At 44.0% G+C, this 23,489-nt stretch overlaps 1 protein-coding gene across 2 annotated transcripts; it reads left to right on the forward strand.

Annotated features, from left to right (window-relative positions):
• Positions 1–3,802: 3,802 nt before the first annotated feature.
• On the forward strand, positions 3,803–21,706 carry ARL5A (ADP ribosylation factor like GTPase 5A). Of its 2 annotated transcripts, XM_042784162.1 has the most exons (7): positions 4,042–4,128; positions 4,709–4,811; positions 6,017–6,077; positions 9,101–9,248; positions 10,302–10,385; positions 12,974–13,125; positions 13,643–21,706. In XM_042784162.1, the coding sequence occupies exons 4-7, from the start codon at positions 9,105–9,107 to the stop codon at positions 13,689–13,691; spliced, it is 429 nt and encodes a 142-aa protein (XP_042640096.1). In that variant the 5' UTR covers positions 4,042–4,128; positions 4,709–4,811; positions 6,017–6,077; positions 9,101–9,104; the 3' UTR covers positions 13,692–21,706. The 2 variants fall into 2 exon arrangements, with proteins under 2 accessions (XP_042640095.1, XP_042640096.1); XM_042784161.1 differs by lacking the exon at positions 4,709–4,811 and having other exon boundaries at positions 3,803–4,128.
• Positions 21,707–23,489: the final 1,783 nt, after the last annotated feature.

The raw sequence follows: 23,489 nt of genomic DNA on the forward strand, positions 1-23,489 counted from the left end.
GAAAAGAAAAAAAAAAAAAAAAAGTGTTGTTATTTTTGTGATCAGAATCATTTAAAAAAGAAAATGCAGACTGCATGCTGGTAGTATCCTCATTTCTATGGATTTGTTTTATGGGATTTAGATGTACAAAAATGAACTGCATTACAATAACTTTTCTACAATAAATGAAAGAACTACAAACCGTTTAAAAGTCTTTTAAGTCTCTTTGTATTCTGCACTCAAGGCTGGAAAAAAAGCTCAGAAGAGTCACTTAAGAGCGTTGTGGTATTTTTATTGTATGCTGATAGCTTTTGGCAGCAGCTTCACCTGTTAGCATTTTTAGTAAAAATTAATGAGATTCTGAAGAAGGAGATGCATCTGGTCTGTGAAATGAATGATGTTTATTTTTAAATCTATCTGCTCTTAAATAGCTGCAGCTCAGAAGTACGTAAATGTATACAATATCTCACTATTCCACCGAGAAGTAAAATAGTTTCAGCCAGCTGCTCAGTTGAAGGATTCTCATGAACGTTAACGGTCTCTGGATCTGGTCCTCAGCATGATCTCATATTAATTTAATATTGGTTCCTAGACAGAAACAAGTACCAGAATGCTGTGAGGTATTAAGGATTGAATAATTAAAAAAAAAAAAAAAAAAAAAAAAACAACATGCAGTATCTTGAGAGCAAGAAAGCTCTGAGAGATGCTACATCTAGCAGAGTTCCCTGCTGCCTCTTCCCAAGAGTGAATAAAGGGGAGCTGCGCCCCAGCAGCGACACTCTGACCTTCAGAAACCCTGGGAGTGCGCTCCTTCCCAACGGTGCGGGGCTGTGCCAGGCCCCGTCCCGCCGGGCTCCCAATACTGCCGGGCTCCCGGTGCCACCGGGCTCCCAATACTGCCGGGCTCCCGGTGCCACCGGGTTCCCGGTGCCACTGGGCTCCCAATACTGCTGGGCTCCCGGTGCCACTGGGCTCCCAATACTGCCGGGCTCCCGGTGCCACCGGGCTCCCAATACTGCTGGGCTCCTGGTGCCACTGGGCTCCCCGTCCTGCCGCCCTTCTCCCCGGCCCGGGCTCGGGCACGTTCCGCCTGTCAGGCCCTTCCCCTCGCATCGCTCTGGGCCACCAGCAGTGGCACAGCGTGCCGCTTCCTCGGCGTTTGTCAGGAGCCTGCCTTCGGAGGACGGACACGTTTACCAGGTAACCTGCATATTACATGTGAATTAATGTTGGCTTTTATGTATCTAATGCACATGCCAGGCTTTTAAAATTCTGTTTAATTGAATTATCTTGTCCAAGTGTCCAAAATCAGATACAAGCATGTGAGTTTTAATCTAAGCTGTTAATAAAAAGCTTAAGCTCTTTTAAATGAATACAGCTGAGCAAAAATATGTTTTCATATGATCCCAGAAGTTAAAACTTCGTAAGTCGCGTATCTTGTCTGTCTGCTCTACATGGTCAGGTTTCTTCTGTGTAGAAGTATTTTCCCCTCACTGTTGAAATCCTACCGTAGGCAGACGATGCACTTCTGCGGCACAGAAACGCTCGGGTGACCCACTGCCTGCCTGACGGTTGCTTGGAACAAAATGTACGCAACCTAAAAAAGGCTTTTTGAATTTCCAGGAGGAAATTGTGTAACTGTATTCACCATAAGCCATGCCGGTTTGAGTGCTGCTTAGAAAGCTTCCACCGGCAACGGGCAGCCCAACGTTTGCATTGGCATGTAAAAAAAAGTGGGACTATTTAGGTTAAACCAGGCTGCCATGCAGATGTCTTAAATGATGAATTAACTAACAGAGGGAATAGCTTCTTAGTCCTAAAATACACCGTATATCCATTCCTCTTGTAAAAATGCCACTCTTTTTGCAGCTGTTGGGTACAGGCAAGCTGTTGGTAGTTGGGGGCGTTACGTGGCAGGACCAAGGGTCGCTGGCTGCAGATTTTTAAAAGTTGCTTCAATAAGTCGCCAGGTTTAACAAAACGAAACAAAACTCAAACTCCATGGTGGGGGGGGAAAAGCCTCCGTGCTCCTCTATTCAAAGAATCAAAATTAATGGTTTAACTGGATTTTGCTAACCTTGTGGTTGTGCAGCCTACCCGGCCCTGGAATGAGCCTGCAGGTTTCAAGCTCACAAGCTCAACCAAGACTAGAAATGAATCGTATGGACCTGAAATTTTCAGCTGCGGTACAGCAGAAAGAGGGATAACTGTCAGCTAATGAATAATTGATTCCATCGCAGGCTGAATGCTGAACTTGGGGACAGTGTATCGCGTTGGAGGAGCTGCTTCGTTTGCCTGGCGGTCGCACGCCGTCCCAGCGACGGTTCCTGCGGTGCACCTCGATTCCTCTTCCACCTTCCCCTCATCGGCTTCCCCAAAGCCACCGCGCTGGGCTGGCAGACTGCCCTGCTTGTCCCGAGAGGAATTCACGGATCCCCGTAACTCCAGCAGCTGAACAGCACGGAAGGATATTCGTGCAGTGCACTTAACGTACGATAAAGCATCGCGATTTTTCCGAAGTCATGTCTGAGGTTAAAAATTAGCAATAGAACTCTAAAACAGTGGACCAAACCCACAAACGGTCAACAGCCTCCATGTTAAAAGAGATTTTTTTTTTTTTTTTTTTTTTTTCCCATGGACTGCCAGTGACTGTTTAGCTAGCATCTGTGCTAGCCATGTCTTTCCTGCCATATGAGGTAGCTGATACTATTGTTAACGCTGAAAAAGTTGTAAAGCATGAACACCATGGACAATAATATGCTATCTCTAGTTACTTTAAACCTGGGTGACTACAGGTCTGTTGCCAGTGCAGTGCATGATACATTTTTATCCTATTAAATGCTGGTTTATTGTCAGGAATAAAAATTAACACGGAACAAGGAGAAAATCCGGTAACATACACTATCAAGGACAGAAAATTATACAGTGGCATACTGACAGTGCTGAGGAACACCAAGCATGTCCAGAGGACTTTAAAGACTTTCAGGACAGAGAGGTTTCTCCCTCCCAATAAGAGGGGACTGAGCACTACTCCAAGGCTGGCTCAGCTGCCCCCCAGGCAAGCTTGCAAATGAAAAGGATCTCTATCCGATCACTGTGGTGACAAATGAAGCCTTAGAACTCTGAGCTTCAGAGATGCATTCTGAAATTAAAAAAAAAAAAAAAAAAAAAAAAACAAAAAAACCCCAGACTTTCCACCAGTTTCTCTCACAAAGTTTACTGTTCCAGAGAACTTCAGGTGTTTTTCCTTACCATGCCCACCAGTGTTTAAAACGCAGACGTGTCCAACAGCTATGCAACCTACCTGCAGCTCCCTAGAGAAAACATGAACTTGTAAAATCCCAGTGCTGAAGTTCACCTCCACCACCAGCCCCACTGCAAAACGGCTGTAAAATCGTTCGTACAGCGCTTAAATAAAAGCCCTGGGGCTGAAATGTAGGTGGTGCCGGGCATTAGCCCTGCGAGGCGGCTTTGCAGGCAACAAAACGGAAACGCGGCGGTGTTTCTCTGCTAAATAAAGCAGTGTTTTGGCCAGGGACGAGAAAAGCGAGGGCAAACATCCCACGTCGTGTCTCCAGCCTGTCACACCGAGGCGCGCAACGTTACTTGAAAATCCCTCAGGTTTAGAAACGCTGCGGCACGCTTAGACGGAGGGCTTTAGGGGGGGGCTGGATGCTTTAAAGGTAAAACGGTGATAATAATAACAAAACTGAGGTGAAGTGCGGGGCTGCCCCCGCCGCTGGGCGGGAAGCGGCGACTGCTGCGGCGCAGCCGCGTAATGGCGGCGGCGGCCCCGCCTCAGGGCGTCACAGCGACGCGCCCGCCCCCGCCCTACGGTGGCCGCGGCGCGTTGCTCCCCGCGCTCGTCTCCGCGCTCCGCGTTCCTCCCCGCGCTTCGCCGCCGGCTCCGGGGAAGCGGCGGGGGCGGCGATGTCCGAGCGCCAGCAGGCCCGGCGAGGCCTCAGCCCGCCTTCCCGCCGGCACAGCGGACGCTGGGTCGGGCCCTGAGCCGCCCCGGAGCCGGGTAACCCCCCCCCCCCCCCTCCCCTCCCGCGGTGAGCGCTGAGGAGCCGGCGAGGCCTGGGGCTGCCCCGGCCTGAGGGATGGGGATCCTCTTCACCAGGATATGGAGGCTGTTCAACCACCAAGGTGAGGAGGTGGAGGAGGGCGGGCCGGGCCTGAGGGCGATCCGCGGCGCGGGGAGGGCTCGGGGCGGCCGGGGGCCCGCCCTTGCGAACCGGCCCCGGGGGAACGAGCTGCCGCCACGAAACTTGAGGGGGGTTTAACCTTTTTTAAACCACCCCCCCACCACCCCCCCCTCCTCTTCGAAGTCACCGGGAAGCTCGTTTCCCGAAAGCTGGGTGTTAAATGATTAACGCGTACCCGCAGCATACAGCTGCGTGGCGTTGCAGCGTCTGGTTTCGTCTTCGTCGGCAGAGCACGCTTTAGGAGCTGTTTTAAGTGATAAAACCTCCGTATCTGGCAAAGTTGCGCGTTTGTGGAGCAAGCGGTCTAAGTAACTTCAGCTTTGTAACGCCTGTCTCCTCACAGCAAGGTTTTCATGGGAGTTGTAACTTTATGAAACACATGCTGCTCTTATCTGTGTTTATAAGCCCTTTTAAATTGAATTTGAGTGAACCCAAATGTGCTTACACGTGCATGTTGAATCTCCCGGTTATGTGCCCAGTGACGCTGAGTGCAAATACAACAAAATATTTTTGTCTTGTAGCATCCAGCCCCACCTCAGACCTTCTGTTCCAGCCGATTTCCTAAGCTCCACTGTGCTGGCAACATCACACCAGAAACAAAAGTTCCTAGTTATGTGGGGTCAGGTAAGCAGATATTTTTACAATATTGTGCAGTTATGCAAAGTTATTAAAACTGGAACTTACGTTTGATGGTGTATAAGACAACTCTGCAAAACCACACAATATTGATAAAATCAAGGCCAAGAACACCCTGCTTACCTGACCCCTTTCCCCTCCCTCTTTCCTCTGTGATAAATCAATGCAAGTGTACTTTGCTGACCGAAGGAATTGATCTCTAGTCCTCTGAAACTTGGGCACTCTTATAATGGCTTTGCGTTGCCCCTGTGGACCACTGAGGAGGAGGAGAGGAAAGCCCCTTCTCCCAAAGCTTTTACTTGCTTGAATAGTCCTGTTGAAGCCCAGGTTATTTGTGCGAGTAAAAGTTGTGTAATACAGCTGAAAGCAGGCAGCACTCACTCGTCCTGGAAATCATAAATTTGAATGTACTTGACAACACCAGCAGTAGAACTCAAATTCAATTTTGTGATGCATAGGAAAGAAAGTGCTAAACAGAAACAATAATTGATTCTGGCATTGAGCTCCAAAATGCGTTCGCATATGTGTCAGAGTAGTTTTGTGGAGTACTCGCTGGTTCATCTAAAACTAAATTGGGTGAATGCGTACTGTAAAATATTCGTAGGCAAATCTGTTCTCTGGGTTCCAAACCTGCAGGGAGGAAACGAGGACACTGAGGAAGGCAGGTGAATCACCCTGCTTACAGTGCAAGGCAGTTGTTGTGGTTTTTAACAGCTCTTTCCAAAGAGATTAAGATGTTGCAGGCCATAATAAAAGTACGGCCTTGGAAATGAGCAGTTAACACGTTTAAGCACGTGTTCTGGAGAACTACTGTAGTGGGGGGGAATAGAGAGTGCAGTCTGCTACAGGCTGCAAAAATGTGTAGAAGCCTGGGAAAGAATTCCAGCATGAGATTGCTCTAGCGGTTTAGAGAAGGAAAAAATCTGCATGTAGTCTCTCAGAAATTGTTCCTGTAGATGTGCAGGCGGGGAAAAATTGACAGTCACTTACCTACTCAGAACAGTACATGGGTTTGTATACCTCCACAGACAAACAGACTTTTTGGTACGGCCCCTGAAACATAGCACCTGAAGTTTGGCAATGTTTGCCTAGGGAATCAGTCTCAAATGCCACACTAGCCTTGTTTCATAGCACAGCTGTTACCTTGATAGCAAAGTTAATTATGTGACTTACTAGTGATATTTTTATTTCAGAGCACAAAGTAATCATTGTTGGTCTGGACAATGCAGGAAAAACGACCATTCTTTATCAATTGTAAGTATGGACTGCAGGTGATGTTTAATGTATTTCAAGGTGTGCACTGTATGTGTTACTCTGACTTGTTGTCGCTGTTTTCCTTGTTAGTTTTTACTTTGAGAGCATTACACTGAAGATTACTGAACGGTATAGGTGGCAGCGGGTCACAGCGTGTGTTTAGAGTTTGGAAAGGTCTGTATTTTGCCTGATGTATGAATAAGGTTTTGTTCAGAGCTTTTATTTATCAGATTACATTGCTATTACCACTTAATCACAACTGCCTTTGGTGTCACTGTGTAGGCTGTTTGCCAGCTCCATAAAATATGATTAGATTGAGGGCTGGCCACAGGACGATGCTGCTAAACCCACCCGTGCCGCAGCGTGCGGATACTAAACAAGTTGTTGTGAGCAGCAAAGCACCGAAGCCTGACCTCTCCCTGCCGTGGCTTGTGTCCCGTGTGCCAAGATGTGCTTTCGTGTCGCTTGTGGTACAGGATGAAGGAGGATGGCTGGGTGCTGGCTGAAGCCAGGACAGCGTAGCTCCGCCGCCGGTGGCAGCCCAGGCTGCCAGGCCTTCATTTGAACCACCAGCTCTGGAAGCTGCCGTGCAGCTTCTGCCTTTAATAGCGGCATTGACTCGTGTTTGCCTTGCGTTAACCTTGCTGCTGGTTTACGTGAAACTTGTATGAGCTTCGTATCTCTGGTCCTCAACTGCATGTTGATAAAAGGGTACAAATTTGTCCACGGACTCAGAAGTTCCTAGGTGGGACAGGCGGCTCAAGGTCTGTTTATAATAGAAACAGATTTGCAGCTTCTCATGTGAAGTCGTCTGGTATCTGAAAGTGTTCCCGAGTCAGTATCAGAAATAATTCCTGTCAAGTGAAATGACCATACTGGTCCAATCCTGCACTTAGAATATGCCTTCTTAAAATGTTTGGGGTTTGTTGTATTATGATCTGGTTTTGCCTTTCTAAAGCATGAAACTCATGCAGCATTTGCAGCCACTTATGCCCTAGCACGCTCTGCAGAGAAAGTGAAAAAGATGAAGGTGGTTGTCATTACTTAGATCAGGAGTGAGAGATTTTTAAAAGCATCAGTAGAATGAAGAGTATTTTTTAACACTAGTAACTGCTGCAGCTGAGGGTTGTCCTTAGTGCATTTTAATGCTGCCTGTGTCTTTCCACTTCCTCCGCTTCTTCTTTCCATCTTCTAATTTCTGCAGTCTCAGTGTTTTCTTTTCCCTTTTGTACCGTGGGTCTCTGTATGCCTCCTTTCCCTTTATACTCATTTTAGCTCCACAGGACTACTTCCCCTTCTCTGCTCTTCTATTCCCCTTCCCCTATTTGCCGCTTTGACAGAGCTCTGTGTGAGTACTGTCCTGTGTTCCTCCTTAAACCTTACCTCCATCTGTGCCTATCCTGTTTTTTCTCTTGCTGTTTCTTTGTGGCAGATAAGTGTTCCGAGCATGAATGTTTAACTCTCTTTTCATAAAAGATGGGCAGAGATAACTAGCAGGGCAGCTCGTGTCGGGTAGTGCGTTGGCCGTTACTTTTGATGTTGTGGAGGGTCACAGCAGACGTCGGAGTGGTGATTCTTCTAACAGATCGTGGCAGCTCCACAGACATTTCATTTCTGCCCGTTCTCGTACTCGAATCTCCTGCCTCCCCTCAGGCAGCAGCAGGAGTTTGTGACCGGGTGTCTAGAAATGCCATTAAGCTTCATGCTCACCTTCTTTCAGTGGGGAGGAGGGAGAAATCCACCGATCGTATTGCACCCTGCGAGATGCCAACAGCTTGCACGTGGAAGGCTGCAGGTTCAGTCAAGGAAAGAGGATTCAAGATGCAACTCTTCCAAGCATTAAAAGGATTCTGCTAAAACCCGTTTTCTAACTATGAAATCAGCTGCAGGCATCATCTTATATCATTGCTATCCTTAACTGATTTTGTGATTCTTCTAATCCTTCTCTTTCCCTCATATAGTTGCCTTCAAATGTATGTGGTGAGAAAGATTCTTGTTATGTGCTGCTAAGACACTGGGTAACTGGGATTCATTTTATCTCCTTGGTTCTCTCTATCCTCTTCAAGAAATATTCCAGCACTGTTACTATTCTCAAAGTGCTGTCACTGTAACTAAAAGCTCTGCTAAAGCTTCAAAAAATGTTCACAGAAAATGAAAAAAATATATTGAAGATTATCAGAAGAATAAATAATTAAGTTCTTTGAAAATGGTTGCCATTTTCAATGAAGCTTCTTTTAATTTTTTTCCATATCGCATACGGTAGAGTTTAAATAATTTGAACTTCAGGAATATTCAGAGTACACATTTGGTTATTGCTATTCATGTGGAACTGGTGGTGTTGAAGTTGCACGCAGTATCTCTAAAACTATATATTTGAAATATTTAATGTCTGTGTGTGTCTCCAGAAAGTAGTGTTATTGCACTGTGCTGAAGAGAGAAGAGAAGGAAGTTTGGACGTAAAGTAACTGAATTGTGAGGAAAGTACACTCTTATGGGCCTAGACTGGAAGGAGAGTGAGATGTAGTATGTTTGGTGGAGTTGGATGATGAGTTGTTGTTTTTCTGCAACCTTGGAAATCTTGTGGCTTAACCACATTCTTGAAGAAAAACAACTTCTCTCTCCCATGAGTGCCAAAATTGGCCTGGAAAAAGAAAAGCTGACTGCTTAAAACAGCTTCTGAGGCAAATATTCTCTCAGCTTTATGATTTAATTAATTATCTTATACTTTTGTTCATGAATGCTCTCTCAGCTTTGTAATTTGATTATTCTATAGTTCACTGAGTCCTTTTTTTATTGCTATTTTTATCAATTGTTATTTTTATTCGCCCTCCACTGTCAAACTTTGCCTCCGTTTGCCGCGTAACGAGCATTTGCTACGATTCCCCCGCTAAGCCTTCCACCTCGGAATAACCACCAAGCTTAGTTTTTAGGGCACTTTGGAGCCCTAAGGTGCTCGATAGTGCAGGTAACCTGCCAGTGTCTGCAGTTTCTCACCGAGCCACTCTCTCTCCCCCTTTCCGCAGCTCCATGAACGAAGTGGTGCACACCTCGCCCACCATCGGGAGCAACGTGGAGGAGATCGTGGTTAACAACACGCGCTTCCTGATGTGGGATATCGGGGGGCAGGAGTCCCTCCGCTCCTCGTGGAACACCTACTATACAAACACGGAGGTGAGGGCGGGCGCCTTGCTGCGCGGCTCGGTGTGGCCGGGGCTGGGGAGGGCCCTGCTAACCGCGCTCTGTTCTCGTTTTTTGAAGTCTCCTCCTGAGCAAGCTGTCGTACCGCTCGCTTTTATGTTTCTTACAGAACGCGGAGCTGCGATTGAAAACCACTTGTCTGTAAGGGGTTTTGGGTCTGGGGATCTGCAGCCTGAGGGCAGGGGCTGGGTTTGTCCTGGTCCTGCAAGATCCCCCTGTTTACAGGTCCCTTCTTGTTGACCACAGCTGCACTATCTCTGTAGCAGGTACTCTAAAACCTGTCTAACCCCTCACAAATAAGACTGAAAGCCCAAAAGATTTCCCTCAAGACTGTGGGAGCTCTGTCTTGCAAGCTCCCATGATCACTTAAGCACCCCTAAGAATTTTAAGAACTCTTTAGCGATGAAGTTGCAGCGCATACACTGAACTTGATTAAAATAATGATTTAAGTCCAGGTTTCCTATCTATTATCAAATATGTGGGGTTTTTAAAAAAGTTATTTTTTTATAATAATTAACTTCGTTCTCCTGTGCTTCTCTATGAGATGCTGTGACATGTATATGCGTGTGTGCTCTTGAAGTATGGAGTTTATGGGTCTTTTTAAATCTGTTGCAAATACCTATTTGCATGTTAGTGTTTGAAGTAGAGGAAGCAAGTCGGTACAGTTTACCTTTTAAAGGCTGCAACATTATTTGAGGGGTCTGCCTGCTACCTCAGTTATGTTAAGCAAAGAACAAAACCAGATCTGGGGTTAGAGAGAAACGCACGCTTTCAGTATAAATTTTTCACTTGAAAATCAAAAGCAGAAAGGCAAAAGACATGTCAGAGCTACCTGTCTATATAAAACACAGCATAAGCTGTAAACTGTAGCAGGGCTGGGAGAAGGGTATCTGGAATAGGATGAGATCTGATCATCCAGCTGACTGTCTGGGTAATGTGAGGGGGACAGTAATCTGTTCTGCTGATGGGTGTGTGGCTGGAAAGATAAAATTTGTTCTCCGACTAATAACTTTTCACTTTTTAAAGTTTGTGATAGTTGTTGTGGACAGCACAGACAGAGAGAGAATTTCTGTGACTAAAGAAGAACTGTATAAAATGTTAGCACACGAGGTGAGTAGACCCTACGTTTTCTTTGGTTTAGCATTTTTTGTGGGTGAGATCTGGGTGGTACATGTTCAGGGTCACACGCTGTTTGTGAAAGCTCTGGCTTCCTCCTGCTCGCTGGAGACAGACCAGAGTGGAGAGAGGCCTCTGCAGCCAAGCCCGGGGCAAACGCTCGCAGCCGCCTTCCCCCAGCTGCGGGCAGCGCTGTGCCAGAGCTGTCTCTTCCTGCTACAGGCTCTGTCTTTTGTGAAGCTCGCAATAAAGCTGTAAATTAATACCAAATTACTGAGGAGAACTCCCACAAAAGCAGCTTTTCAGCTTGTGAGTGCTTCGGTGAAACAGAAGTTAGAAGTTCAGAATGACTTTTGTGGTTTTTATACTTTAATCCGTATTAGTAGCTGAATGAGATTGTTTTAAAAAAACATTGCTTCCTCCAACAATTTAATTACTGTTTTTGATAGCTTCACGGTTGCTTGATGTTTTCTGTTTTCACAGTGAAACAGATACAGCCTTAATAGTAAGTCTTTTAGCAACCAGCTATGAAATAGAAGAAATTGTCTGTGGCTATAGTAGCCGTCGTTCTATGTGTGTGTGGAATTACAGAACGAGAGTATAATTTTCTAACTTGTAAAGACCCTCTTTAAAATTGAGCACCGTGATAGGTCCAAAAGTGAGCTGTCTGGGTCTGATTTTAAAAATACCGGAGTGCCATGTAGGCCAGGGAGCAGCTCTTACATGACCTGAATGTCCCAAAGACTTTAATCTCTCCATGCGGAGTGGCAGGACGGGAGCCCTGATTTTTACTGTCCATATGTTTATACGAGCTTGACTACTGCTGGGACTCGTAAGACAAGTTTAATGCGAACTGGATCAGTTTGTATGAGATGACACTGAGGACACTGAGCTTCCAAATTGAAGAATACAAAGATGGGCATAAAATTGATGGCATTAGATCCCAGAATGTTACATCTATTTTTAAACTACAGCCACTGTTTAGTAGGTGACTGCAGGAAGGGCAAAGACTGCCTATGTCTTTCCTTTGAGTGATCATGGTCATCTAAAGCATTTGAGAAAAAAACAAGTGCTTTGGCTTGTGTCTTGAATTTCTAATTTTTGGTATTTAAATCAAAATTATGTTTAATAAATGACTTCTATTAAAGTAGGTCTGGCTTTCTCAGTTGTGGTGGAGTGTTAAATGTGGCTTGGGAGGACTGTTGCCATTGGGTCCACTGCTGTTGTAATCAGAATTTCAGAGACGTGCTCTTCAGTCTGTTGCAGTCGCTAAACAAAATCGCATCTTCTCTTTTGTAATCTATAAATGAAGATGCAGAAGTTGTTAACGAACTGAATGTGAAATGAGGGAAGTCTGGAACTCCGAGCACCATGAATGCCCTCGCTTCGTTTTCGGAGACTATTTCTGTGCTCCGAAAGCGCCCATCTGACAGTAAATGTGCCCATTGTTTTACAACAGGATGTTTTCAGTATATTCTGCTAACTTTCCAGATGCTGCGGCCTTTGAAGAGAACAACAATACACATAAGCTGAAATGAAAGTCAAATATTTATTTAGAATAGCTTTTCCTTGCTGTCCTTGAAAATCTTTTATTTCCTATAATCGGTTCAGTTGAATTGGTGAGGCAGAGTTGAGTTGCCCAGGTTGGTTCCGTCTGTTTTCTGAACCAGTAGATCATTTGGGAATTAATTTTACTGCTTATGAAAATAAGTGTGCCTGATCTGCATTTAAGTGACTGAGTTGTCTTGGCTTCCTGGGAAGACCCTTTTACTTTTGGAGGGACAGATTTTCAATGGTACGTGCCTGGACTAGCGTGATTCCAAGCAGCCTGAGATAGAATAAGCTTGTCCCTAGAGTTTCTTTTCCCTAAATTGTTAGGACTGATATTTTAAATGTTGCATGGGACTTAAAAGGTTTATTGAAACGTGCTTGTTCACATAGATGTCCATCCTTTGATTCTAAAGCAGTGTAAGTGATGATTTTCTACAAATTCTGTGTATCTTCTGATAGAATATTACTGCAGCTTGCTTTACACTGTCAGTGCCGGTCTGAATGCCGCTTAAAGGGTGGGATTTCCCTCGCTTAAAAAGTGCTGGTGGGGTAACCCACTCCTGCCCCACCCAAGAGCTGCTGCCCAGTCTACTGATTTGCTACTGGAGTCAATCGTAACGGCGTGGCAATACGGGGAAGCGCGGCGTGTAGGTAAAAGGCAGGCTCAGGAGAACGCCGTGCTTGGTTTGGGGACGCAGGCAGGAGCGACCTGCGAGGTCGGGGTTGAAGGGGAGGCCTCGGCTGTTGGAGGTGTGAGGCGTTACTGCAGCTGCACACACACAGATACCGGGGTGCTTCCAAGCCTCGGGGAGCGCAACTAAATATCGTACCTCGTTGTGCAGGTCAGCCTGGGCAAAGATGGGATGTTTGGTCTCAGAGGATTTTCTGAAGTTACATGTCGATCAGCCCGCGGCGTTGTGTAGTTTAGGTTTTTTTGCTAGGGCTTAAGATTCTGTACTTTGGTGTCACATCTCTTGCCTCTGAGGGCTGATTTGTAATCATCTTTTTTTTTTCTTTTTTTTTCTCCTTAGGACTTAAAAAAAGCAGGTTTGCTGATCTTTGCTAACAAGCAAGACGTTAAAGAGTGTATGACAGTAGCTGAAATATCTCAGTTTCTAAAACTGACTTCGATTAAAGATCACCAGTGGCACATTCAGGCATGCTGTGCTCTAACTGGAGAGGGGTAAGAGTTATTCTTGTCTGTAGGAGGGAAATCTTGAATTATTTTGGTATTTTTATTGTGGTGTTTGGTTTTAACACACATTCCTCCTCTATCAATAATAATCTTACACTTAAAGACTTTTGGGCTCAGAACACACTGACTTAGGATCGCTGTGATCTGAAAAGTAACTTTCACATCAAATCTGCAGTCTCACCTCACAGTGATAAAACTTTGTGATTTGGGTCTAATGAGGGCAGGGGGTGGGAACGACCTAAAATCTGTTCTGGCTTATTGAGAATGATCATATTAGAGGGAACGTCTGCATGTGTCTTGAAGTGCTGGGATCTGAAGTCTCTCACCCGGGGATCGTACAATAAGATGAAAATACTGTGCTCGGAGTGAATTGTTTCTGGAAATTATTCCTTCAGTCAGAATTAGAGAGTTCTTAGGAAGAATTTATATTGGTGCCATGGAATTATCTTTAAAGTATATCCCAGAAGTACATGTATTCCTTAAAAACGCTCTCTTTTGTTTACAGACTCTGCCAAGGACTCGAGTGGATGATGTCGAGACTTAAGATCAGATGATTTTTAATGACCTCTTTGCACAGACATTGCTTAAAAAGAGCTGTACCCGTGATTACCTTCACAGTGGCAGAATTAATGGGATAGATGTATTTATACTGAACTGATTTCAACTTTATTTTCTACATAGATGCACACACACGTACGTGTATATAAATAAGACCATTTGGCAAAAAGAAAGATGCAGTTGATGGCTCCAGTTTGGTTTCCTGTTTGTTTTCCTCTGAAGATGCATTTAAAAGCTGTGATCAACCTTCTTTTCAAGATACAGCCACTGAGAACAGTCCGATGTTGACTGTGGTGAAGATGAAGTGAGAGGAAGGAGCTTTTATCTCTGAGTTTTATTATTCCACTGTAGTCCTCTCTAGTCGAAGGTGTTGGCTTCATTATTCCAGTAAATTAGCAAGCAAATCAATGGCATAGATATCAACTTTCCAGTATTTTTAAGGTTACTGATGTTACAAATGCAAAAATATTTTCCTGTATGTGTACTGTACATATTTGTGTATATTTATACCTCAATTTTAGGTTAATTGCAATCTGTTCAGACCAGTGTGTAAAGCTGAATCGGTATGTTGACAGTAGGACTAATATTTGACGTCGCCAACATGTCACAACTCCTTCTCCTTTGTCAGCTGTAGGGCTGTAACGTCCATCAGGCAGTTGGCTCACCGCAACTTTATAAAGCAAACTCTCTCCTAAGACCAGGGGTTGTTTTCTCACATGATTTTTTAGTTGGGGAGGATGCCCTAATGAATCGGGGCGTATGGATTGAGCTTCAAATTACAGTGGTGGCAAACAGTAAAAATTTGCCGGAGTGTTTAAAATTAAACGGATTTTTTTTTTTTTTTAATTGCAGTCATCATTGGATTGGTTGATTCCAAAAAGTGTATGTCATCCTGTCTGATGGTACTGCTTTTTTTTTTTTTTTTATTTGCAGTACTGTTCATTTATGATTCAGGTCTAGTAGAAGTACCTTTAGCTGTCTTAAAGGGAAAAATGTCATCTTGTTTTTTGTTGTGTTTTTTTTTTTTTTTGTCTTAACCAAAGAAGAGGCACGAAAGTACGTTTAAAAGTCCCACTGGAATCTTACAAAACAAGTCACGCTCTGTATTAAGTGTTTTTCAGAGGAAGGCACACTTCTCTTTGGTAGCATAAAATGTATATGTATCTGTATGCAATGGATGGAACTGGGATGGAGACCGAAACAGATTACACTACTTGAAAAGCTGTAAGTGACCCCTCGATCATGTTCCCACAGAAGTTCCGGGGCGGTGCTTCTTGAAAATGTAACTCCCTTGCATGGTCCCCAGGTGAGTTCTAAAGAAGTCTCAGAACACTATGTGATTGTCTTTTCTTCCTGCAGCACCTAACCCCGTCCAGAAGTTGTTTGGCATCACCATTTGAAAGGATACAGGCTTTTCAGTGGGACGGCAGTTGGCTGGGTTGAAATGTCGTCAGTATTGTGAACGTGTACGTAGCCTTAATCAGAGGCTTTTGTGTTGGAGATGTATGTTCGGGGAGCATAGCAAAATGAAATAAAACTTTGTTTAAAATGTCCTTCCCTTTCTTAGCTCATCTCTCTGATAAGGATGGAAAAGACATTTTAAAGAAGCAGCCTAGTTTGAACTTTTTAAGGTGCTTATCTTGGGTTATGGGATAATCTAATCAGCGTGCCTGCCTTCCCGCTCGCCTGCTTCACTGTCATCATGTTGTGAATTTGTAGGGAAAAGAAGGGAGGCAACTTCAAAAGTCTGTAGTTAACAAAAGCAGGTAAAGAATTTAACTTTTTAATATATTTTTGGTATCTCTTTACGATGCTCACTGGCTAGGGAATCTGCTGTCTTTGTTAAACATTTTAATGTGTACATGCATATATTTATAGTGCATGCACATAGGTATTGGTATTTAACTGGTGTATTGCAAAATGTATAAATGTTTGAAGAAATAACAATTTAATGCAAAGACTTTCTCAGTTTATCTGATGGTATCTGCAAGAAACGAGCTCTGTGCGCCCTTGCATATGAAATGGAATTGTACGTTTTCTAGTCTTAAAAAAAGAAAAAGCAGACTTGCTTACAAACCGAAGCATTTGGCTTTTGAGTCTTATGTCTTCCCTTTCATCTCTTTAAAAATATTTTGCTTTAGTATTGTTAAATACTGCATACTTCTGCCTGAATCTGCACAGGTGGTGTGTGTTGGGTTTTTGTTTGTTTTTAAGAGAGTTGTTCCTGTTAACGAAAGAAAAGCCACGTAGCAGTATTCTGCTATCTGCTTCCTGCTGAAATTTGCTGCTTACTCCCTCGCTTTAATTTGTAGGATTTAGCACATCCATATAATGAAAGCGTGGTGGGGTTTTCCAGGTATGCCTTATGTTACAACCAGACAGCTTATGTTTACACAGAAGTCAATTTATGTTTACTTTTTCCCCTCTCAGTATCCTGGCCTCTTCCACTTTCTGCAGCCTCTAAGATACCGCGTGGTTCGCTTCATCTTCGTTTCACAAGCGGCAGCAGACCCTGGTAGGGAGTTGGGAATAACTGCTCACGTGAAGCCTGCCTGCTCAAACAATGTCTTTTGTGCCCTGAAGAGTTCATAATCCAAAAATTAAATCGTTCTCCGTGTGTTGGGAGGTGAACAACCCAACCTTCACCCGACTACCAAAGGGTGCGTGGCACGTCACGTGTGCCGACGAGTTTTCCGTCTGGTTTGGGATCCCCCCAGTACTTTGGAGGGAGTTCAGTGGTGGGCAGTGCTTGCAGACGCGTCGCGTGCCCGTAGCGTTCTTGGCGGGGGGGCTTAGGAATCAGAGGAAGATAGAGCTTCGCTCTGAATGCTGGGCTTGCAGTCTCCATAAGCGGGGTGGATTTTGGCTGTAGGAGCTGGGTTGTCAACAGGGGTGCCGGTTCCAAACTCTCCCCTTGCACGCTGGGTGTGATCCTGTTTCTAAGCGCAGCAAAGCCTAGCGAAGGCGGAGCAGCGTCATCCGGCCGTTGCAGTGGGAGCTTCTGCAGGAAAGTGTCTCTGCCTGGAGGTTCTTCCTGAGAACGAGTGTGCTTGCTCGGGTTCTCACGAGGTGAACAGCAGAAGAATGTGCGAGCGCATGCCCTCCTGGTAGTGCTGTGGCTGTTGCCTTCTGTGCAAAGTTAGAAATGCTTTTAAATTTACTCACCTTAGCAGGGCTGGCGAAGAGCAGACCGACTTTGGAACACACAAACCCTTTTTGTCTGTGCTGCTTGTTTAGAGCTTTTTTTTTTTTTTTGTCTTTTCCCTGTAGGACAATTCACATTTTTCTCGCAGCTCTGTAGAAAAGCAAGTTAACTTTGCATCAGTGCTGCTTTCAGCTTCATTCGGTTATTCTTTGGAAGTGATTGTCTTAACATGAGTCATGACCTTGACTTGTATTGCTTTTGTGTTTTCACCCCCTGTGTGTTGTGTTGCCTTGGCTTTCAGCTAAAGCTCAAGATTACTTTGCCTTTGTTCTTCATGAAATTCATTCTTAGGATATTATACGGAAAAAGGGAGGGGATTTTAAAAATGGTGATTTGAGTTTATGCTGCCGAATGGCATTTTACTAGCAAAAATAAATACAGCAATAAGTCATATTTCAGTAGTCTAATACTTAAAATGATGCTTTTGCTTTAGCAGATAACAAACTTGGTAAATCACCTCTGTAACATGTTGCCTCTGTGAGCTAAAAATTATTATACAGGTTTTTAATCGTGAGGAAAGGCGGAATATAGAACTTGGAAAATGTGAACAGGAATCTACCTAGCTTCTTTTTTTACTTCTTATTTTTCCCAGGGAGGTTGAATAGCTGTTTTCCTATGCGTTATACAGTGTGTTTCTAGGTGTAGGTGTGCGGGTGTGAATGTTAAACATATGTGATGGGCACCTTCTACAGTCTGTGCAGCTCAAGTGCCTAAAACTAGTTCGGTGAGCTTTGGTTTTTTTTTTTTCTTTCTATGCTACAATTTCCATTTTCCTTAAAATAGATATATTTCTATAACAGCATCCAAATGTGTGTAAATGAGTGGTTTTTTTCCCCTCCCTACACACCGGTTTTAACATAACTTCCAATAAGTTTTTTTTACAGTTCCGTTCTATCCCCTACATTCCAAGCACTTTTCCATTTATCAGACATCACATAGCCGGCTTGCTTTGTGAAAGGAAATATTAAATTTGTCCTTGTATCAGATTGGCTAGCTGGAATTCTTTTTGAGGAATTCTTTAAATAATAACTTAATCCAAGAATACTTGGCCTTGGCAGCATCCTCATGTCACTAGCTCCTTTTTAATTGGCTAGCAAAACATTAACTTTGCAACCGTGAGATAAATTATGTCTAAAAAATTGTTTTCAGCCAATTCGAGTGAATGTAATATTAAGCCTTTAAATGGTGCATCGCTGAGCGTTAGGGGACAGAACTGATTGGATGTCACGAGGAATGGCACTAAGAAAGAAAAACGTCTTTGCATATAGTCGTGATGTGTATTAAAAATACAAATGTGACTTGAGTATAATTGTTGCAGCGAATATACTAAATGTACAAAATGAGAAATTATAAGTGGTTGCCACTAACTTTTCTATAATGTGCTTTAGAATCGTAAGCAGAAAATATATTCTTGCCTTACTAGGATTTTACTGGTTCATTTTTATATTGTACAGAGACTTTTTTTGAAAATGTTCTTCACATTAGATGGAAGCCTTTATTCATAACATTCATAACCATACTCGTGTACCACCCTTAACCTTTTAAGCCAGATTTCTTGAGAGTAAGGACACGAGTTGGGTGAGGTTTTTAAGCTTTTCCTATTTGTAAATTTAGAAAACTTAGCTGATACTAAATTAAGCTAGAAAATGCTGCTTTACCTAGAAGGCTATAAATCATTCTTTGTAAATCATCAGCTCAGTGTTACTCTTGTGTATAAACACTTCCTGCATCAAACGCTGTGGAGAGTAGAAGAGGTGGCCAAGAAAAAACGGATCCACCTGCGGAGAGATGCAAAGAGTTTTAGAAACAACCAGACACCTCAGGTTGGAAATCCTGAGCGCTTTCATGGCGACTGAATTGGTACTATATGGTAGACGAGTGGTAACTGATCCAGTTTGAACCGTGTCTGTATGAGTGTTTTCATGGATGTTTTCAACGTGTCCTCAACTTTCTTCCTTTTCCGCACCCTTTACCCCGTGGCCACAGCCCGTTGGTGCTCGGTCCGAGTCTGCCCTTGCGGCTCCGGGGGGGCCAGCAGGTCTCGGGGGACCCAGCTCCTCATCCTTACCCTCCACCAAGTACTGGCCTGTAACACCAACCTCCAACACTAAGCCTGCAGTTCTCGGCGGGTAAAGGAAGCGGATCAGATTAGTTTAGTAACCATGTAGTTGCATTATAGTAGATTATCTGTCTGTTTTTTACAAATGCAAAGTAGCAGCCGTATGTGCACGCATTAATCATACAACCAGGGTCATATTTCTTTTGATCGCTTGTATTTTGTACTTCTCTTTCTACAAACTTTGTCTTCTTTCCGAAAGAAGTGCGTAAAGTATGTGGCTAACACTGATACTGCAATAAAATGTCATTCCAGAACATACAAAATTACTGCTTCAAATTGATACCAAGACTTGTGAGGGCCGGTGTTTCCTGGCTTGAGTACTTTTCTGGCTGAAACTTGAGCATGTTTATTGAAGTCATTTAGGTAAAACTTTTTATAAAGCTATTTATTCAAATAAAGTTCAATTATGATTCTGTTAAATAACTTTTCCTGAAATGTTGTCAGAACATTCCTTGAACTGTTTCCCCCTTACCTCTTTCTGTCTCTTCTGACTTTTAAAATCTGATTTTCATTTAGTTGAAGGGAACTCTTTCAGTTCTTCTAATTCTTGTTGAAGAAGTGAAACAAACACAGATTTGATCTAAAATCTTTGAGAGGGGAGCTGCGTACAAGCATGTAGACACATTTATAGATAATGTCAGAATTGCTAATTCTTAAAAACCTACCAGTATTGATTAAGATGAAAGCACTTGTCAAAATTGTACTGTTTGCATCAAACCTTTTGCGTGGACGTGTTGCGGTGAGACTTTTCAAGCAGAAATGGTTTCTGACCTAGTACGTGGGGCTGCCCAGCCGCTGCTGGGGTGGAATGCGCTGTTCTGCCGAACCTGTGGTGACGGGCTGTGTATCAGGAGGTCGTTTGGGATGAGTCTGGTAAGAAGGGTGATTCGGCTGGTTTCAGATAGATTGGAAATGAAAATAAATGCTGAAATGCCCTTTTCCTGTAGAAAATACTCAGTTCCAGTGGTGTACCGCTCCTGCGGACTCACATACTGCACGCTGGTATCTGCAGCCTTGGGGGGCGGGGGGGTTTACAGGCAGCTGCTTAGAAAGGGGGACAGATGAAACCAAAACCGGGTTAAAAAGGAAAATTATCGTGTTACTGTACTCAAGGTACGTTGCTGGTCAGCTCTGCAACGCAGTCTTGCTCACGTGTGTTAATTTTGGACTTCTTGCTTTATTTCTAATTGCCCTGTGTTTGTATCCTTGTGGTAGTCTTGTAGAATGACTTTTCTGGTGGGTAACGCACAGGCAGATGGTGTGAACTGAGTTTTGAGGAATCGGTAACCGCAGCAGCCCCTCCCTCACCAGGGCGCGATAGGCGGCAGAATGCTTTTCCGCACTCTTGATCCTTCTGCCTCTGATTTTCGCCGTGTGTCCACCTGAAACCTTTCCCCCTCGTGACGTGGCTCTCCTGTGCAGGTGGGTGTTGTCTCCTGCCGCTCCCGGCGCGTCCCGTGTTGCGTTGCTGCGCTCCGGCTCCGGGCAGGTTTTGCCGGCGGGCGAAGGAGCGCTGAGCTCCCTTCGAAGCCGTACCCGCCCCTGGGCTGCATCTTGCCTGTTCCTTTTCCTCTTAACCCAATTATTCCTTGACTTTGCTTCGACTCTCCTGAAAACTGCTTGTCTTTTTCTTTTGAATCCAATTAAATATATTGTGATTAAAAAAAAAAAAAAAAAAGCCATTATCACATACTTACTCTTCTCTATTTTCCTCTGAACTGTTTGTTCCTGGGGCCATGTGCCTGTTGCCTGCCTCGCGTCCCCCTGGTGCTGTCTGGTCTTAGTCTATGGATCACCACGTTGATCCGTAAAAAAAAAAAATACAAACACAACAAGTATTTCTGAAGGTTTTTATGCTGGTAGGGTTTTAGCATTAAATACCATTACTCTTTTTAATTGCGCACAAATAAAAAAAAAAAAAAAATGCCACTGCCGAACTCCGACTGTTTAACTTTTGCATCCAACAACTGAATATCCTGTGTAGAGCAGACCTGCTGAAATGAGCCTTGGCTTAGTCATTTACATCTGGTGTATGAAACTGTAAATAGATTTTTTTTTTTTATTTTTTTTTTTTTTAACAAAAAATGCTGGTAATGTTGGCTTTTTTTTCTTCCCTGTGTGAAAATCAAAGACTGCTGTGTTCTCTTTAATTGTTTGGGGTTTTTTAAATTAAAATATGATATAGTACGTTTTTGATCCTATTCTCACCTTTAAAATGACAGGTCGTATCACTGCTCTTGTTGCACAGCCTACATTGGTTTATTCTCTGAATATGGTTCTTTAACATGAGGTTGAATGGATGCAAAACCACAGAAAAATTAATGTCTTCAGAGTTGAGTCTTGTTATTAACTTTTTTGTTCTGTCTTGCTTTTTGCCCCTAATTCTTCAGAGTTGGAAGGCTTCCCCCTGCCCAAATATGTATGTGTGTATGTCTCTGTAGGCAAACTGTTGGGGTCATCTGCAAAAAGATGCAGATCATGGAATAGTAACAGTGAAAATTATCTACATTTTTTGTACATAAATAAAGATTTAGTATGATGCTGGTACTGTTGAAGACTTGCTTCCGAGGTCCTTGTCTTGATTCCAGACAGACCCCCTGTTATGACCTGTATGTACAGCTTTGAAACGTGAATTAATGGATGCATATTGGAGCTGTGTAAACAACTAATAAACCTGTTTGTATTAAGTTGGCCAGATAGTTTATTTAATTTAGACTCACCATTTTCAGAGTAAGCTTGACAACTTGTTTTTCAGGGCGACCTGTAAAAGAGTTCTGGATTTGTTTAGCGTGGTCCTGCTGGCCGGTGGCGTGCCGCGGTTTTTAACGCTGACTTGGGCGCCCGTTTGGTCTCGTCGCGGTGCGCTGGGGGCCGCTGCCTCGGGAGCGCTGAGCTTGCGCCACCCCGGGTGCCGTCTTGGGTCTTTTTTCTTTTTTTTTTTTTAGAAAAGACTCAGTGGTATATACAGTGTATTAAGCACCAGATAATCCAACCGTTTGTTGGCTGAGAAGTGGTTTGGGTTGGTTTTGTTGAAATATATTTGACAACCCATTTGGGTGGAGGTTGCTGGTGGCGGTGGCCTGGTTCTGTCGGTATGTGCCCAATCTCCTTCGCTGCGAGGTGCCAGCGGTGCTGTGCGATTTGCGCTGCAGTGAACAGGCTAGCTGATAGATGAAGGAAAGTCTTAAACTTTACTCGACACAGGAATCTTCCTAGGAACTTTCACTATCTTATTTTTCATCCAGACTTTCATAATACATGTCTCAAGAAACAAAGTGAGGAGAATTACTGGGTTCTTAAGCGTGTTAAGAAGCGAAAGCTGCTTTCCAAAGCACGTTTTTAAACTGTAAATTTTCTCTCTCCACAGAGCAGCTCGTGCACGTGTCAGCCAGGGGTGTAAGAGAAATCAAAGCTGCTGTGAGTTGATAAAGTAACAAATTGTCACCGATCCTTGTATCGTGCCTGTACTCGTTCACAACTAGCAGTGTGCAGGATGCCACGACGGAGCCCGTGGCGCGGTTCCTCCACGCGCTGATGGGTCGTGGCGGGTCTTTCTGCGGCACAGGGTGCAGGTTCCCGTCCGTAACCGCCTGCCTGCTGAGAGCTCGTAAGACCACCAGGACCTCAGATATCCCTGTACTTCCTTCCTCCACACGCCCACATTATTGAGCACCTCTCGACCTTGGCATAAAAGAGGAACCTGTGGGACTTGTGCTTATTTATGCAAGAGATTAAGTGATTAAAAGAACCAATTTGACACAAAATGCATGAGCCACTAGCTCTGAAGCTTTTCATCTGCTGCAGAGAAACTCAGAAGTGCAGAGCTTTTGAGGAACAACTTTCAAGTTACCCCTTTTGTATTCCTTTTTTTTTTTTTTTTTTTTTTGATGTAGGTAGTACGCGGAGATAAAGTGGCCTTCAAGGGGTCTGTCACAGGCATTTTTTGATGCGAGATTTGTGTGTTTTCTGGTTCTGGCAGCAGCAAGCCAAGTCCAGCTGCGGAGGGCGAATGCCAGCATCGCTCACCCTTCGGATGTCGAAGAATCCTTTAATGATACGCGTGCCGATAAACTGCCGTAGCCAAACCCTGGTTTATCAGTGGTGGAATATTCCTTAAAGCTGAACTCCTGCCGAGAGGAACAAGCCCCTCTTCGCCATCCTATGGACAAGAGCAGTTTTTCCACCGTGTGTTTATATCATTAATTCTTACCTTGCCTGGTGCATTTAAGAAGAATCCTGAGATAATGCAAAAAATGTGTGCATTGGTAAGTTAGATAGCTCTTAACTGGGATGAGGTGGGACAATCCCATTCTTGGGATTTTTGCTGCCAGCCAGCAGTGACGGCGGCTGTTTCATGCTGAGCCCAGCAAAGGAGTGAGAGGCCTGGGGTGGGGAGGGGGGGAAGATGTTTGGGGAGGGTATCTGGGCTTCAGCTAATTTGAGATTTAAAATTAAACTTTATTTCTGCTT

This window comes from Tyto alba, unplaced genomic scaffold (assembly GCF_018691265.1).
Source record: "Tyto alba isolate M040663 unplaced genomic scaffold, T.alba_DEE_v4.0 Super-Scaffold_7, whole genome shotgun sequence".
NCBI classification, from domain to species: Eukaryota; Metazoa; Chordata; class Aves; order Strigiformes; family Tytonidae; genus Tyto; species Tyto alba.

Bases quoted from the DNA above. Each gene is read 5' to 3' on its own strand.
- ARL5A (XM_042784161.1), top strand. From the start codon at position 4,083: ATGGGGATCCTCTTCACCAGGATATGGAGGCTGTTCAACCACCAAG. The intron at 6,078-9,100 runs GTAAGTATGGAC...CCCTTTCCGCAG, and splicing joins ACGACCATTCTTTATCAATT to CTCCATGAACGAAGTGGTGC. The intron at 13,126-13,642 runs GTAAGAGTTATT...TTTTGTTTACAG, and splicing joins TGTGCTCTAACTGGAGAGGG to ACTCTGCCAAGGACTCGAGT.